The sequence below is a fragment of the Panthera leo genome, chromosome A3 (genome assembly GCF_018350215.1).
Source record: "Panthera leo isolate Ple1 chromosome A3, P.leo_Ple1_pat1.1, whole genome shotgun sequence".
NCBI lineage: Eukaryota > Metazoa > Chordata > Mammalia > Carnivora > Felidae > Panthera > Panthera leo.
In genome coordinates this window covers 45,363,995-45,381,282 of record NC_056681.1, presented here as the reverse complement: position 1 = coordinate 45,381,282, position 17,288 = coordinate 45,363,995, and the positions used below count along the sequence as shown (strand labels likewise).

General features: G+C 39.4%; 1 protein-coding gene across 8 annotated transcripts in view; it reads left to right on the top strand.

Moving 5' to 3' along the window:
* The window catches only part of RALGAPA2 (Ral GTPase activating protein catalytic subunit alpha 2), a 322,181-nt gene that overhangs the window by 60,488 nt on the left and 244,405 nt on the right, over positions 1–17,288 (top strand). For all 8 annotated transcript variants that reach the window (XM_042931750.1, XM_042931748.1, XM_042931749.1 and 5 more), the window contains 5 exons: positions 6,004–6,047; positions 8,569–8,746; positions 9,550–9,665; positions 12,941–13,079; positions 15,218–15,417. In XM_042931750.1, the coding sequence (XP_042787684.1) occupies positions 6,004–6,047; positions 8,569–8,746; positions 9,550–9,665; positions 12,941–13,079; positions 15,218–15,417 (677 nt within the window). The remainder of the gene's footprint in view (positions 1–6,003; positions 6,048–8,568; positions 8,747–9,549; positions 9,666–12,940; positions 13,080–15,217; positions 15,418–17,288) is intronic.

Sequence of the window (17,288 nt, the reverse complement as noted above, 5' to 3'; positions counted from 1 at the left end):
TCAAAGCCTTATCTCTGTGTGATAATGAGAGGTCACAGGATGTGAGGAGATGACCAAGAATGGCACAATAGTAAACCAAGGATATTTGGGGCAGGGGCAGGCTGTGGCCCCTTTTCATGTGCTCAAGCATCATTAGTATAGGACTGAAGTTATATGTGTGTTTCCTTTAAGAGGGTTTACAGTTCATGAGCCTCTAGAAAGCAAATCCTGTCCCATTCAGTGTACAGTGCTATGCCTGTACGCAGTAAAAGTTTGCTGAGGGGTGGGAAGAAATATTTTTTACTAGAGATGTTTTATATAAAAAATTCTCCAAATAAATAGCTCTTGGGCTTAAAAGAGTAGGTTCAACTAATGGAAAATTCACATAGTACCTCATATGTGTTTTTTATAAATGAGTGATTATTAATCTAGCTTGCTCAACTAGGTTCTTCTTATATATAATATAAAAACCAATGCAGATTTGCATTGGTTATAAAAACTGCAGATTTGCTTGTGACTTTTTAAGAGTATCCCCCTGGCTTTATGCCTTGGGCTTCACAGTGGTCTGACAGTGCTTAGGATGTGAACACAACCTCTGAGCAGCCTTATTTCTCAAAGTTTCTACAGCTCACTGGGCTCTAACTACTCCTCCAGACGCTGAGTCTGACAACCTCCCTGGGTCCATCATAGGCCACACCACAGCTGCCTCTTCCCTAGGGAACAGGGTCTCCCATGCACTCTACACTAGGACTTCCTCAGAGGTGCATTGCAGCCAGGCTGAGCTACAGGGACCCTGCATGCCTCCATGTCCATCAGCGGATGGCTGACCCTCATGCCCCCTCAGCCCACTTGGTGTCTTCCCAGGGTCCTCTCTGGCATGCTTTCATCATCATTGCCCTGCATTTCTTGCTCTCCTTCCCACTTTGGACATGGCCCTCTGGAAATCCTCTTGGGTTAAGCCACAGCCCTAGAGTCTCAGCCTCATTGTTTCACCTCCTCAGCTATCTAATACCTGGCTTTTCTCTCAGTCTTCTCTGTCTCCCTCAGAGCTGTGGGGGTGAGATCGTGGTCTTTCTTTTCTCCAAGACCCATTCTAGACCTCATCCACTGCCCCCTCTGTGGAAACCTCTCTTCCCTCAACTGTACCTTGTCCCTCCTCATTGCCACCATGTCTTCTGATCTCCTGCTTACTTGCCTTTTTTTTTTTTTTAATGGCTTAGCTATTTACCCATCAGCTCCTTGACCCCCTCACCCTTTGTGGCTTCCTGACTTTATCTTCTGGACACTTGTCATTATGCAGATTTGTATCTGAGAAAAACCTGTGTCCTCCCGATTTTTCACTTAGTCACTCTCAAGCCACCTGCTCTGTTTTTTGCTTTTTTACAAAGCTGGTCTTTTTTGGGAGTATAATTGATGATAATAAACTCTATGTAGAGAAGATGTTAATTTTGATAAGTTTTGACATAGGTGTACACCTACGAAATCATTACAACAGTCAAGATCATGAACATAGCCATCATTCCCAATGGTTTCCTCATGCCTTTTTCCCACCCCCCTGCCAAGTTCCCAGGTAACCACTGATCTGCTTTTTATCATTATAGATTAGTTTGATTTTCTAGAGTCTCATAGAAATAGAATCATGCAGTATATACTCTCCTTTGGCTTCTTTCATCCAATAAAATTATTTTGAGATTCATCTGTGTTGATGTATATCTTAATAGTTCATTTCTGAGTAGTATAGTATTTCATTGTATAGTTATACTATAGTTTATCTGTTCACCTGTTGATGGGCATTTGGGCTGTTTCTAGTATTTGCATACAAGTAGAACTACTGTAAACATTTGTGTACAAGTCTCTATGTAGACATGTACTTTCCTGTCTCTTGAGAATGGAATGGCTGAATCATATAAAATTATATGTTTAGTTGACAGACTGCTTCCCAGAGTGGTTGACATTCCCACCAGTAGTATGAGAGTTCCAATTACTTTACGTTCCTATCAACACTTAGTATCATCAGTCTTTTTATTTCAGTGGTAGTACTACCTTGCTGTGGTTTTAATTTTTCATTTCTCTAATGACAAATGACTTTGAACATTTTTCCTCTGCTATTTGCCATCTGTATGTCTTTGGCAAAGTGTACGTGTGAATTGATTGGCCACTTTTAAAAAAAAATTTAGTTTGGGGCGCCTGAGTGGCTTAGTCGGTCGGCATCTCGCTTCGGCACAGGTCATGATCTCTCGTAGTTTATGGGTTCAAGCCCTGCGTCGGGCTCTGGGCTGACAGCTCAGAGCCTGGAGCCTGCTTCAGATTCTGTGTCTCCCTCTCTCTCTCTGCCCCTTCCCTGCTCACATTCTGTCTCTCTCTCTCTCTCCCTCTCTCTCTCTCTCTCTCAAAAATAAATAAACATTAAAAAATTTTTTTTAATTTAGTTTGTCTTCTTAATATTGAATTTTAAAAGTTCTTTACGAATTCTGGATTTATGTGCTTTACCTGATATGTGACTTGGAAATATTCTCTCCCTATCTCTGACTTGTCTTTTCATTGCTTTACTTGTGTCCTTCAAAGATTCAAAGTTTCTAATTTTGATAAATTCCAGTTTATTGGTTTTTCTATTATGGATTGTGATTTTGGTGTCCTGTCTAAGGAATCTTTGCCTAACCCAAGATCACAAAGATCTTCTGCGTTTTCTTCTAGATATTCTATACTTTATATGTTTCATATTTAGTTCCCTGATTCCTTTTGAGATTAATTTCAAATTCCTCCAGTGGACTGCGTTCCTTTGTGCTTATTGTAAATATTATAGTGCCAGGAAGTTCTGTGTTCCTGCTCCACTGGCAGCTGGCAGCACGGCTTACACACCATCAGCACCCTAAAGGGTGTTTCTCTGTGTTCTTGTACCCTTCCTGGTGGTATACTGTCTTTGCTTATTAATTGGTTTGAGGCATGATATACAGAGGGAGTTTTTTAAAAATAAAAACCACACAAGAATCAGTTTTATAATGTTAAAGTTATATTAGAACTATCTTTATGAACTAGTGACCTTAAAAAGGTGTCTAAAAGATTGCCACTTCATCAAGAGAAATTGTCAAGCAAGGCAGTTCTCACAATTGAAAATGACATAGGCAAAGAAGATTTTGAAAATCTTGATGAATTTGTTTTGTTAAAGCCAGGAGAGTAAAATTGTAATACATTCTGTGTTATAAACAAAACTTAAGCTAATGTGAGTTTTAATAATTTTCGATTGTTCAATATTGAGTTTTTTGTTTTTCAATGTTTTTTCAATGCTTAAATGTTCTGGGAAAAAATTAACCATTAAAAATGTATGAAAACATATCTATAGTGGTACACAGTTTTCCTTTTATGTTAGGCTCCAGTATGACTTAGCTGAACACTGATACTTATTTAAAACCTTAATAATGTTCATCATGGATTGTTTGGCACTAATTTTGATTTTTAGAAACTATTGTATTAAAATATTATTTTTTTTATTATTGAGTTTTCTTGTGCAGACCCCTCACTCTTCTTGTCCTAGACCCAGCCCTCCTTAAAAGCAATAAGACTTAACATTAAAAGGATGTTTATAAAATACAATAAAAGCCAGTAGAAGTTAGAAGTTCATAGAATCAGTCCAACTAATTAGATTTTATTTACTCATTTATTCACTCTTCCCTCACATGAATCAACATAGTGGCAATCAGTAGGGTTGAAGAGGCACCTAAAATTTGGGAGTGGGTATAATTATAGTTTGGATGGGGTATTTAAAATTCCAAACAGATGTGATATATAGAGAGAAACTTTTTGAAATTAAAATGAAAAAGATTTCATAATGGTAGTTAGAGTAGCAGTATCTTTGTGAACTTTGGACCTTAGGAAATACCTAAAGTAGCCAGGCAAGGCTCTCCGGTATTTATCACCAGTTTTCATGTTGAAACACTATTCTGTGTGCTCCTACTGCACAAGTTTTCTTTCTAATGCTGTTCTTATTTAAAAAGAGTTTCTTAGAGAATAGCTGATGCCTTATCTTGTGGGGAAAATGTGTTTTTCATATACCAGGCACTGTTCTAAGCATTTATATATGTTAACTCATTTAAACTTCATTAATAATTCCCCATGGTAGGCACTGTTATTATCCCATTTCACAGATGAGAAAACTCAGGCATAGTGAGATTAAGTAACTGACTCAGGTTATACAGTAAATGCAGAACCTAGATTTGAACCCTAACAATCTGACTTCTGAATCTGGCTCGTAAATGCCAAGCTATACTACTTCACATGTACAAGAGTTTCTTGCAAGATGGAAACATCAAACATGTATGTGTTTTCTATTGCTGCTCTAACAAATTACCAGGTTAATTTCAAAAAAAGTCAGGGACTGTTGGCCGATATGGGTCGAGACATTCTGTATGTCTCTTTGTAAAGTCTGTCCTATTTATAAGTATTTTTCTTCTTTCCGTTGTAGAGAAGAGTGGATATGGGCAACTATGGGTAGGCCAAACATTAAAAATAAAACTGTGGACCCATTCAAAGTAGGGGAGGGGCTGATAAGCCTCAGTGGTCACGCACAATAACCAGGAGAAAGTGTTCCAAGAATGTGTTGCAAAATGATAGATTTGCCAGATGTCCAGGAGAAGAGCTGTGTGAGCGGACTTTATCTCGAGTCTTTTGGGGAGTGGAGTGTCTGTTGGCCCTGCCAACCACATGAGGTCCTCATGGGCATACTGGAGTCAATATTAAACTGAGGCAGACCAACCTTTGTCCAAGAATGGGTGAACATGGAGGCAAGGGATAAGGCCCCAGGTTAAGGAGAGGTGTGGGATAAAATAGTCCCATGAGAGCAGACACTTGAACCTTAGTTGTGAGAGAGATTAGCTCAATAAATGCTGGCTCTAGACCAAAAAAATACTGGATATGGTTTGGTGACAGAAGTAGAGGGAAGAGGGCACTTTAACTTCTGTTACTCATTCACAACCGTTGGTGATTTAGTGTTGTTGGTGACTTAGTGTTGTAACATAGTCATAACAATGGTGACTTTCCACTGAATCTTAGTGTTAAGTGTTATAAATAGCAACAGCAGTTACAAAATTGTGTGCATTTAACTAACATGTTGTATCTATCCACTTAAATATGACCTGTAGAAATTTGTTGAGACTGGCTCTATTTCTTAGTGGAACATCTCTTGAAATACATTACTGGAGTAAATATGATTTGATGTGTGAGTTTTAATTATTGCATAAAACTTATCATCAGGAGATTGAAGTCATTTTTTTCCCCAAAATTTTAGAAGAAAAGGTTCTCTTGCCTGACTTCCAATACATTTTTTTATTTTTAAAGATTACTTCCTTCTTTAAGGTTAAGATTAGAGCCTACATATGATATTTAGGTGGGTTGCCAAGCCAACTCCATACTAAGACATGAACATGTTATAGAATAATATGTTTCCATCCTTGTAAGAGAGACTTTTCTAATTAAAGTGGGCAGCAGCACTGAAGTTTTTGCAGTTGAATGGTGTAGTTCTGAGTAAACGTTGATTCCTCCTCCTTGACAGTGACGAAAGAGCTCTGCTAAAGGATTTATTGATTGCCCGAACATATAAACGTGATTGTCACTGCAAGGAAACATGCTATCTTGAATATTCGCAAAATATTCTTGTAAAAATGTTTTATAAGCAGTAGTTTTATTTATTTTTACCTTTGGAGATTAGAAAAGAATCATTTATTTTATTCATGATGAGATGTTTGCACTAGATCTACTGTGGGTATATGTGTTACTTAATATCAGTCATTTTGACTATTTTAAGAGTTTCGAAGAGTTTCACACTTAAAGCAATTTTATCTTAAAGATATCTCTCCTTCTGTGACATTGCTTTTCTTTTCTTTTTAAAAAAAATTCTCTTTTGTCATAAGTATAATTTTTCTTTCTAAAACTGACCTTTTAAAAATGCATCTTAATCCACTCTGAGTTTTTTTTGTGTGTGTATGGTATAAATTTATATACTCTTTCTAACTCAGTGTTTTAAACTTTCAGGCTCAACTTTAAAGAAGCTTCTACACACTGGAAATTCTATTAAGGTATTTATTTTAGATGAATGTGCAATGTCATTTTGCAACATTCTTAAATTTACTAGTGCCATAAAGTGACAAAATGAGGCCATTTGTAGAGAAAAAAGATCTTTAAAAACCACTTGACTTACTCTTTATTTTTGATTAAAACTAGTATGGAGTTTATTAGTTGGAGTTTTTGTTCTTACATCAAAACTTATTGTGATATACATTTTAAATATCATTTGGGGAGAAGGGCTTAGGATTCAGAGTTTGGAATTTGGAGTTCTAATTTTGATTTTACTGCGTACAGTCAGGTAACCGTCAGCAAGGCGCTCACTGCTCCAGTTTTATCCTCAGGAAAGGCAAGGGTTCCTCTCCAAGCTTCCGAGCTAACATGCTAGATTCCGTTCACCCCAGCAATCTTGTTAAAATTATAGTTGTCTCTGAATTACTTTTGCTGGTTTTGAGAGCCATTCTGGGAGAAAAGAGCAGCAGAGCCTTACTCTTGAATATTTGTTTGCAGCATAACTTTAGGTTAACATTGGCTTATTTTAAAACAAACATACCTTTTATAATGATATATAATACCATTTGATGCTAGATAAGATGACCCTAAAACATAAATGACAAAAGAAGCCAGCTGGGGATATATACTTTATGGAAGGTGATTCACTTATAGCTAATTGAGTCATGTGTGTGACTTTAATAAGTTCATATTAAATGGAATACTACTTAGCAATGAGAAAGAATGAAATCATGCCATTTGCAGCAACATGGATGGAACTGGAGGGTATTATGCTAAGTGAAATAAGTCAGTCAGAGAAAGACAGGCATCATATGTTTTCACTCATATATGGAACTTGAGAAACTTAACAGAAGACCGTGGGGGAAGGAAGGGGAGAAAATAGTTACAAACAGAGAGGGAGAGAGGCAAACCATAAGAGACTCTTAAATACAGAGAACAAACTGAGGGTTGATGGGGGCTGGAGGAGAGGAGAAAATGGGTGATGGGCACTGAGGAGGGCACTTGTTGGGATGAGCACTGGGTGTTGTATGTAAGCGATGAACCATGGGAATCTTCTCCCCACACCAAGAGCATACTGTACACACTGTATGTTAGTCAGTTTGACAATAAATTATATTAAAAAAATAAACATTGAAGACAACTAAAAAATAATAAGTCTGTATATTTTTTGTTTTATACCAGCTTAAACACTCATAGCTACTTAAATTTGGTGTGTTACTTCTCTTACATGTTGAAAAAAGGGGATGAGCTATTCCTAGCTTCACAACAGATCCCACATTTTATTCCTATTTTAATTAATAGTCTTATAGTTAAAACCTAATCAGGTTGTGACTTTATGTTTGTTATTGGCCTTATTTGTATTTCGTTAACTTAAATACAGTTATCCTAAAAAATTGGAGACGTGATAGAATTTTGTAATTTTCCTCCTGTTAAATTTTCTGCAATTTGGTTAGATACACGTAGAGCCATGTCATGTTTTGTCTGTTATGTGTTCAGCAATGTCCCCACTTATATTGCCTGCTTGGGGAGAAGTGGACAGGTGTGAGTGATCATGCAGGTTTGTACACAGCAGTGATGTGTCCACGGGCATGTCTGAAAGTGTGCCCTGGAATCTACTGTTGATGTGTAGAACTGTCTCCAGACAGGGTGTCTGTCTCGGTGTATTTTACTTCTGTGGGGAGTCAGCCAAACTTGCTTTTTTTTCTTTTTTTCTTTTCATTTCACTTCACTTCACTTCACTTCACTTCACTTCACTTCTTTCGTCTTTCCTGCAGAGCCTCATGTTTGGCTTAAACACTTGCTCTGGAAGAATCTGCACTACCTTGGTATAGTTGAAAGGAGATCAAGGAGTCCCTCAGTTGCCTGCATTTGGAGCTCACTGCATCTTACAGCTTCATCTGACATTTTTTTCATCTCTTCAGAGCACAATGAAGGTGGTAGAGAGAATGGAGTAGGGACATGAGGCAGGGAAGCTGGAGAGCTGCCCAATCCCATTGAGCCAGGTCTTCAAGGTCTTGTTTAGCTCTAAGTGTTCAGATTTTCAAGAACATTACATTATACGTGTACATATTGTAGTGACATGACAAAAACTCTATTCAAAACATAGTGTAAACTTGGAGGAGGATTTTCTTTGCATTGTTTTCATGGGTAACCAATTGATGATATGGGCACTGTTATAACTCTCTTAACCCTATACCAGTACTTTGTGGTAAATTCTATTATCCCTATTTTACAGAGGGGGAGACTAATGCATAGAGAAGTTAAGCAGTCCTCCACTGGTCACAGCTAAGCTAAAGTAGCAGAGCCTGAATTTGAACCCAGGCCCTGTGGCTCCAGAACCCACACTCTTAACCCTTGTGTTTATTGCAGCATGCCTGCTAGTCACTAAGAAGAGCTTGGTGCCGTAATTCAACAGTACCTTTAACTTCTGGTTTTTCTTTCTCAGAACTGATTCTGCATTACAGTGCATCTCTGCATATACATTTGGGTGTTTAATTTTGTTGCCTTTAATTCTGCTTTTAGATAAGATGTGAAGGGATCAGGCTGTTTCTTCTGTGGCTTCAAGCACTTCAGACAAACTGTGCAGAAGAGCAGGTGCTGATTTTTGCTTGCCTTGTGCCTGGTTTCCCAGCAATCATGTCATCCAGAGGGCCCTGTACGCTGGAGACACTCATCAGTCCTAGCCCTAGTGGAGCTGATGGTGAGTAACTTTAGCAGATCTTACAGGCTGAAATGACTCTTGAAGTTACATTGAGGAATTCCTTGGTTTGTCATTATCCTACATAGAAATCTTTATTTCACAGATGGTTCAGAGGAGGAGTTATTTTCTGCTCATATTCATAGTAAAGTCTAAAGACATTAGAATTGAAAGAATTGGAGCCTATTTTATATGAAATGATGACAGGAGAAATTTCCTGAAGTGGTGGAAACAAGAATGGAAGGGAGGGGACAGATGTTGGCAATAGCAGAGAGTAGAGACGCGTGGTATGTCTGGAGTGTTTTTGTGGCTGTTAATGAGATTTAAATCCGCCATCCAAAACTACTGTCTATTGTCCTCCTCAGATTGTTTCATGAGCGGACATTCATCTGCTCACCCAGGCTCTTTTTTGCCAGCTGTGTATTTCATGCAGCATTCATGGAAGGACAATAGTGGCCTCCTGGGAGTATTAATAGCAGCCATTTGTGTCTTGTGAGTTTTCAAGAACTTGCCAGTTAGGGCCATTGCTTTATTAATGCATGTTACTTTATTGCCCAATGACAGGTACTTGATCTTAGGCTGACCAAAGCAGAATTTGAAAGAGAAAAGAATGGTTTAGTGGGAGAGGTGGTTTCATGAGCATTTGTACCATATTTCTAAGCCCTTCATGTACACTGGCTTGGAGTATAGTCTCAGCAGTTCCAGTGGAGGGATAGATGTATGTTAATAGAGACCATTTAAAAACAGAAACAAAACCCTCTTTAACTTCGGTGAAAGAGCCCTGCTTTTTTTTCCCCACTCTGCAGCAAAGGTATATCCAGAAGAAATCACTCCACTCCTACCAGCCATATCGGGGGAAAAGATTGCTGAGGACCAAACATGCTTTTTTCTTCAAATACTATTGAAATATATGGTTATTCAGGTAAGAGAAAAATCGTGGGATAATTCAGTAATGGTCTTACTCTCTGTGGGAAAGAGAAAGCATTTGTACCTTTGCTTTTTACTTTGAGGTGATTTTATATGATACTAAAAATAGAGTATGTACCGGGTCACATCAGCAGAGACCTGGCATATGTACTATTTTGTGTAAGTGTGTATGTCACAGGAAGAATTCAGTTCTCCACCGACTTTTAGATCATTACCACATTCACACAGAACACTTCACTTCTGACACTTGTGGTTACCAAACGTGTAAGTGTTTTCCCCCATCAGACAACTCCGCCACACCAGCTGGATGTCCTACAGTTTATTTCTGCTTTGAGGCTGTCTGCCTGGAGATGGCATCAGATCCCACAGGAGAAGGGCTCAGTCCCATGAGATGGTTCTGTCACAGTCAGGTGCCAGTTACTAGTGGTAGGCCCCAGGTTACCCACTGCTTCTATACAACTTGGCTACAAATCAGAGGTTCCCACAACTCCTTTTCAGGTTCAACTGATTTGCTAGAGTAGCTCGCAGAACTCCGAGAAACCTTTGTTTCCATTTACCACTTTATTAAAGTATGTGATAAAGGATACAGATGAGCAGCCAGATGAAGAGATACAAAGGGCACAGCCTGGAAGGGTCCCAAGCGCAGGAATGTCTGTTCATGTGGAGTTGGGGTTCATTACCCTCTCAGTACATGGATATGTTGACTTACCTGGAAGGTCCCTGAAACCCTTGCCATTGGGATTTTTCTGGAGGCTTCCTTACATAGACATGCTCCATTTCTGTCCCCTCTCCCTTCTAGAGAAATGGAAGGGTTGGGGTGGGGGTGCTGAAAATTCCAAGTACTAATCACAGTGTGGTCTTTCTGGTGACCAGCCCTCACTCAGGAGCCATCCAGGAGCCCACCCAGAGTTGTTTTACTAGAACAAAAGATGCTCCCAGTGCTCTTACGTCTTAGGACATGACAAGAGTTTTAGGGGCTCTATGCCAGGAAGTGGGGGCAGAGAGCCATATATATTTTCTGTTATCTCATAGTGTATTAATCTATTTTTGCCTCTTTGCCCCTTCCTGAACCCTGATCCCTAGGCTAGCAAGGTGGTTGGAGGAGGAGGCAGGCCCAGAGGCTGAACAGGCATATCTGGAAATAATAGCCAGAGCAGGCAGGAAAATTTGGGTGGGAGCACATAGAGGTGTTTCTTTGTGCTGTCAGCACAGGTCTGCTTGATGTCACAGGCTCCTTTCTCTGATGTTTACCAGCTGAAAACAGAGCTAATATCATTAGTTTATGATTTCAGTAGGCGATCTCTTTCTCTTGGTCTACATTTCTGAGCATTGATATGGTTCAAAACGACTGGATTCCTTTCTCTTGGCGAACACTGGTCATCCCTGAGTTCTTCCTGGGAACTCTGTCCAATCTCTGTGTCCTCCACAACCAAGTTTGTTGATGTCATAATCTCTGCTAAATCCACTTCCTCACCTGACACTCACTGCTACCTGCCTCTGCCCTGTCCCTGCTAAGACAGAGGCCCAAGATCGTGAAGGAGGTCTAGTGGTCAAGTCTAGAGGAAGGACACTTTAGTTTTTGCCCTACTCAAATCATCTTTCAGGTGATTTGACAGTGACTGCCCCTTCTTTGTGATATTCTCTCCTCTCATATTTTCTTCCTGCTTTCCTCCTCCCTTTCTTTTATTTCTTGCCACTTTTCTTTGGGGACTGTCTCTCTCTGCTGTTTCTCAAGATTCAGTCCTTGGCTCCCTTTCTGACTACTCTGTCCTGTTGGGCAATCTTGTGTACTCTCCTCTCCCGTTTCCTTTAGCCAGCACCAGAAACACAAGGACTCCAAAATCCTAAGAGCAGGCTGGCGTATTCTGTTGTCTTCTGGAAACTCTGCATTTCCACCTGCAACTCAAACCACCTGTTCAGAAGTGGTAGGGCATTCCATCTGTCCCAGGAGATCAGCATGAAGTATTGAGAACTTGGATGTGTTGGTGTACTTGGGTCTCATTCTAGATATGTCACTAATGAGCTGTGTGACCTCAGATAAGTCACACAATCCCCAGAATCCCAGTGGAGGAAGGATGCCGGTGATATAAGGTGGTGGTTTTTATGCAGATTGTGCATAAATCATGTGCAGAATTGTATGTTCATGTCCATCCCTCTCTTTTTCTCTCCCTTTTCTCCACTGGCTCACCCCAGAGAACTTCTGATACACTCTGTGTATTAGAACTTCTGACAGGTCACAGACACTGAGCCCCTCTGCCCCAGGGGCATTCAAAGTTCCACATCCCTTTACCTCAGATGCTGCACAAAGTATTTTCATTTTCTAAGTGGGCTGCATCATGAAGGAAGTTGGGAAGCTCTGCTTTAGAGCACTCTGTGTTCTAACAAGTGCTAAGAACTAGTAACAGGTACAGGTGGACTGGCAGGCCTGGCTTATCTTAGCCTGTGGAGTGCTTTTAATAAGGAGAATGCACTTTCCAAATTGCCATAGCTTTGCCTTTTAATGATACTGATTTTGCATGAAATCCTTGCAAGGGGTTATTTCTTTATTTCCTGTTTATCATAGGCGTGCCTGGGTGGCTCAGTCAGTTAAGCATCTGACTTCGGCTCAGGTCATGATCTTATAGTTCATGGGTTCAAGCCCCGCGTCGGGTTTTGTGCTGACAGCTCAGAGCCTGAAGTCTGCTTCTGAGTCTGTCTCCTCCACCCCCTCTGCCCCTCCCCCACTCACGCTGTGTCTCCATCTCTCAAAAAGTGAATGAACATTAAACAAAATTTTAAAAAATTCCTGTTTATTATAAATGGCCTTTTTTGTGTTAAAAAAAAAAAAAACCCACCAGATTACATCTGACTAAATGTTTAAGGGCAGAAAGAATATTAAATCCTTATAGAGAACATGTGGGAAAAAATAAGGGCATGATGTAGTAGAGCCAGTTTAAAAAGATATGATATCATTGTGTGATTTTTTTTTAATACTCAGTAAAAACGTGTTTCACGTAGTTACCATTTTGGTCATGGGTTTTGGTTGTAATTATATTGAAAACTTTTAATGTTAAAAAAAAAAACTTGCATTCCCTTAGGTCTTTTCTTTGAAGCTTTCATTCTTGTTGTTTGAGTTTTAAGATACAATTTCATTACATGATTGTCAACATTATTTGTCAAAATATTTTTTTGTGTGTTTAGAATAGGAATTTTAATAACAGCATTTCAGTTTAGTATACATTAAGTTGAAATGTAAATGTACATATGTTCTTTTCCACATATTATCCAAAGGCTGCAAGCTTGGAGTGGAAGAATAAGGAGAATCAAGATACTGGTTTTAAATTTCTTTTTACATTGTTTCGAAAGTATTATCTTCCTCATTTATTTCCATCATTTACTAAGTTAACAAACATCTACAAACCTGTACTTGGTAAGTACATTGGGTTGTATCTAGAGGATGTCCACAGGGAAGCTGTCCAGTCTCTTTCAAAGTGGCCTTTGATTATTTTTAAGTAAAATAGCCATTTTATTTTTATATTTAATGGTAACTTTATTGTAAGAGGCTTAAAGTTTCCTAGTAAATGATTTTACCTATTTGTACAAGCTTCAAGAGGTACCTCATCTCACAGCAATAAAGGGGACTATGGCTCCTGTACTCAGAATAATTTGACATGTGTTATGGGTTTTTGGTTGTAATTATATTGAAAACTTTTAATGTTAAAAAAAAAAAAAACTTGCATTCCTTTAGGTCTTTTCTTAGGAGTGGTGGGGTATGGTGAGACCCCAGACCTTGCTCAGTGGCTAGGCAAGCCAGCCCAGGCTACACAGCTGCCCACAGTAAGCCCTTTTATACTGGATCTTCCATCCAGCAGGTGCTGCTTACAGCTTATGGCGGGACCGATGCTAGGGCAGTTAGGCACCCCAGGGACAGTAAGCTCCAGAAAGGAAGGAAACATAAGGGAGTTTCTAACTTAGCTGATAAAGTTTTTCTTCTATAAAAAATGAGGGCATGGGGCACCTGGGTGGCTCAGTCGGTTAAGCATCTGAGTTGGGCTCAGGTCATGATCTCACAGTTTGTAGGTTCAAGCTCTGCATCGGGCTCTGTGCTGACAGCTCAGAGCCTGGAGCCTGCTTCGGATTCTGGGTCTCCCTCTCTCTCTCTGCTCCTCCCCCTCTTGCACTCTGTCTGTCTCTCTCTAAAATAAATGTTAAAAAATTTTTAAAAAGGAAAAGAAATGAGGGCTCATAGGACAGAAGCACCCCTTAGATTGGTGGCAGTGGGGGGCAAATTTTTCTCTCCCTATTGTTTTAAAGCAGTTGAAATTAGTTAAAATGAATAATCAAGAACAATTTTGCTTATTTTTGTTTATTTATTTAATTTTGAGAGAAAAAAACAGCATGAGTGGGGGAGGGGCAGAGAGGGGAAAGAGCAAATCCCAAGCAGGCTCTACACTGTGAGTGCAGAGCCCAATGCAGGGCTTGAACCTATGAACTTGATATCATAACCTTTCCTGAAGTCGGATCCTTAACCAATTGAGCCACCCAGGCACCCGGGATCAGGAACAATTTTGGAAGGGGAAGATCACGACAGACGTTAATCCATCTGGAGAATGTGGACTACTAATTCAGTTGTCTTTGGGTGTTTATTTACACACACACACACAAACACACATGCATGCTTGGAGAAGGGAAAAATAGCAAAAACTTGGTGCATTTTGAAAGATGTAGAAGTACTAAACTTTAGAGGTACTGAGATGTGTATTTTGTTAACTATATGTGGGTATATTTTTTCAGAATTTGTTTCTGATTTTATAGTCTATATTCATGTAGAAAACATATTATTAATGTGCTGAAATTAAAAGTTATTTGTTGAGAACTGCTTCATGCAGGTTTCTCCAAGTGGATACAAGTTAGTACGAGAATTGGACATACAGCAAGTAGTATCTCAAACCCAACACCATGTAATTTTTTTGTATTGATTATGGAATTTAAAGATTGAGGAATGGACCTCTTATTAATTTGTCTGATACCTCAAAGATGAATTCTTTCTAACATAACGTAGATTGTATTGATTTTATTCTTTGGATTCATCTAAAGGGAAAAGGATATAAGACTAAAAAGTCCAGTGGATTATGGTTAGTGTAGTATTGGATGTTAAAATACCTAAAATGATGAAAAAATGTGTATATGTGCTTTTATATTTTTTTGTCATAAAATAAGATTAAATTATTTTGTCATAAAATAAAGATAAAATAAACTACAATATATGTGAAAATATTTTTAGGCTTATAATCTGTCATTTCTCAAATTTGTTAAAAAGAGTTGTTAGCTTAGTACATCCACAGCTATATACCACAGTTGTAACAAGCACACAACAGCAGTACCCACCATCCCATCTTGGTCAGGTTGCAAGGCAGAATCAGAAACAAGCCTACCAAAAGATGTCATTTCTAATAATTTCTGGTTCTTTTTAGTCGCAGTTCAAACAGATATTTGTCTGCTTGGTTAAATTGAATCTTCTGTGGGGGTTACATTCACTAACCTGATATGTGCTCTTTTTTCTTTCAGACATCCCCCATTTGAGACCAAAGCCAGTGTACATTACTACGACTCGAGACAATGAAAACATTTACAGTACAAAAATTCCATACATGGCAGCTCGCGTTGTTTTTATTAAGTGGATTGTCACTTTCTTTTTGGAAAAAAAGTATTTAACTACAACACAAAACACTAAAAATGGAGTTGATGTGTTGCCCAAAATCATACAGGTATGCCATTCATCATCTTCTTTTACTTAGGTAAGAATACACTAACACATGCCAAAGTAATTGGTTATTAGGGTTCTTGGTTCTTAAGGGATGTTGGTTATGGGGACTGGTTTATTGGTGGCTTTGTCTGTATTGCTGAGGTGTCAGGGGAAGCTCTGAGGCCGCACTCTCAGTGCTCTGTTGACACTGCCATGACAAGGCAACCTTGGGGGCCAAGGAGACATTCTGAGAGATGGCTGTTGTGTGCACACTCCTGGCTCTCTCATTTTCCCTCTTTTGCTCAAGTACCAGTGACCTTGGAGCATAAGACCACGGGCCTGTGTTGGCTTCCCCAGTCCCCAACAACAGGAAGACCCTCAGGAATCACACAGGTGGGCCATGGAGAGGACCCATGAGACTGCCAAATGCCCTCTAGGATCTCAGGGGAAGGAGTGGAAGACCCTCTCAGGATTTCAGAGTGCTTGTTAAGCCCTGATAGAATCCCTGGAAGAGAAATCTGTCTCTCCCCGAGGCCTTTAGTGAAGACCTCTTTCTGTATGGGGCCTGTAGTGTACCTACTCTCTTTTGCAGCCTTAGTCCTGCACAAATGGCTGAGTTACTTTACCAGAAGGCTGAGTTACTTAGAGACTTTGCACCAGGTAGAGCAGGACCACGTGGGGAAGTTTGAGAGCAGCCACTCCACAGCAGGGTAATGGTTTTATGCAGAAAGTGAGGTCCACTTAGAGCAGGTTTGCTGATACTCTGGAGTTTCCAGAAGTGTGACCTAGGCCTGAGCTGGGAGAGTGCACACAGCTGAGTGATTATTAGCACCTTGATGAAGGAGCACCAAACTGAGGTCCAGAGCGTGTGGCCCCATTGATAAGAACTGACTGAAGAACTGGAGAATTTTGTTTCAAAGATGTCTGAGGGGGATACAATTCCAGTAAAAACAACAAAAGACTTAATGAAAGTTTTAAAAGAAAGCTTTAAAAAAACATTAATTTAGGGGCGCCTGGGTGGCTCAGTCGGTTGTGCATCCGACTTTGGCTCAGATCATGATCTTGCAGTTTGTGAGTTTGAGCCCCGCGTTGGGCTCTATGCTGATAGCTGGGAGCCTGGAGCCTGCTTTGGATTCTGTGTCTCCCTCTCTCTCTGCCCCTCCCCCACTTGTGCTCTATCTCTCTCTGTCTCTCAAAAATGAATAAATTTAAAAAAAATTAAAAAAACATTAATTTAAAAAACTATAAATTCATTAATTTAAAAATTTAATAGATAAACTGGCGATTGTAATGATCTCTGCTGAGAACAAAGTTGATTTTCCAAAGAAATATCCCACAATATTGAGGAGAAATTCAAAGAGATGAAAATCAGAAATTAATAAATAAGATCTGAGGACAGGCCCAGACCTACCTTGCAAGTATCATGAGGACAAAAGGAGAAAAATTCAGAAGTGATAATTGATCTAATGAAATGTTTACTTGAGCTGAAAAAAAGTCATGATTTAGACTAAAAAGACCTTCGAGTGCCAGAGAGATCTAGCTAAACAGACACAGACCTAACAGACATTTGGCTTTCATTGATTAAGAAAAAATTATACAGCCTTCCAGACAGAAACCACAGGTTCTTTTTAGGAAATGAGACTGCATAACATTGAATATCGAATCTAATCTATAGCCCTGGGAGCTCAAAGAACTCAGTCTCTCTCTCTCTCTCTCTCTGTCTTTCTCTCTGAACCTTGATTTGTATCACATACATAGTCAGATGTCAGATTGATTTAATTTCTAAATTGATTTAAGGTCTAAATATAAGAACAAAGCAATAAATTTGGGAGAAAATCTAGGGGAACATATACATTTGGGAAGTGGTAGACTACGTTAGGTAGAGACAAGACC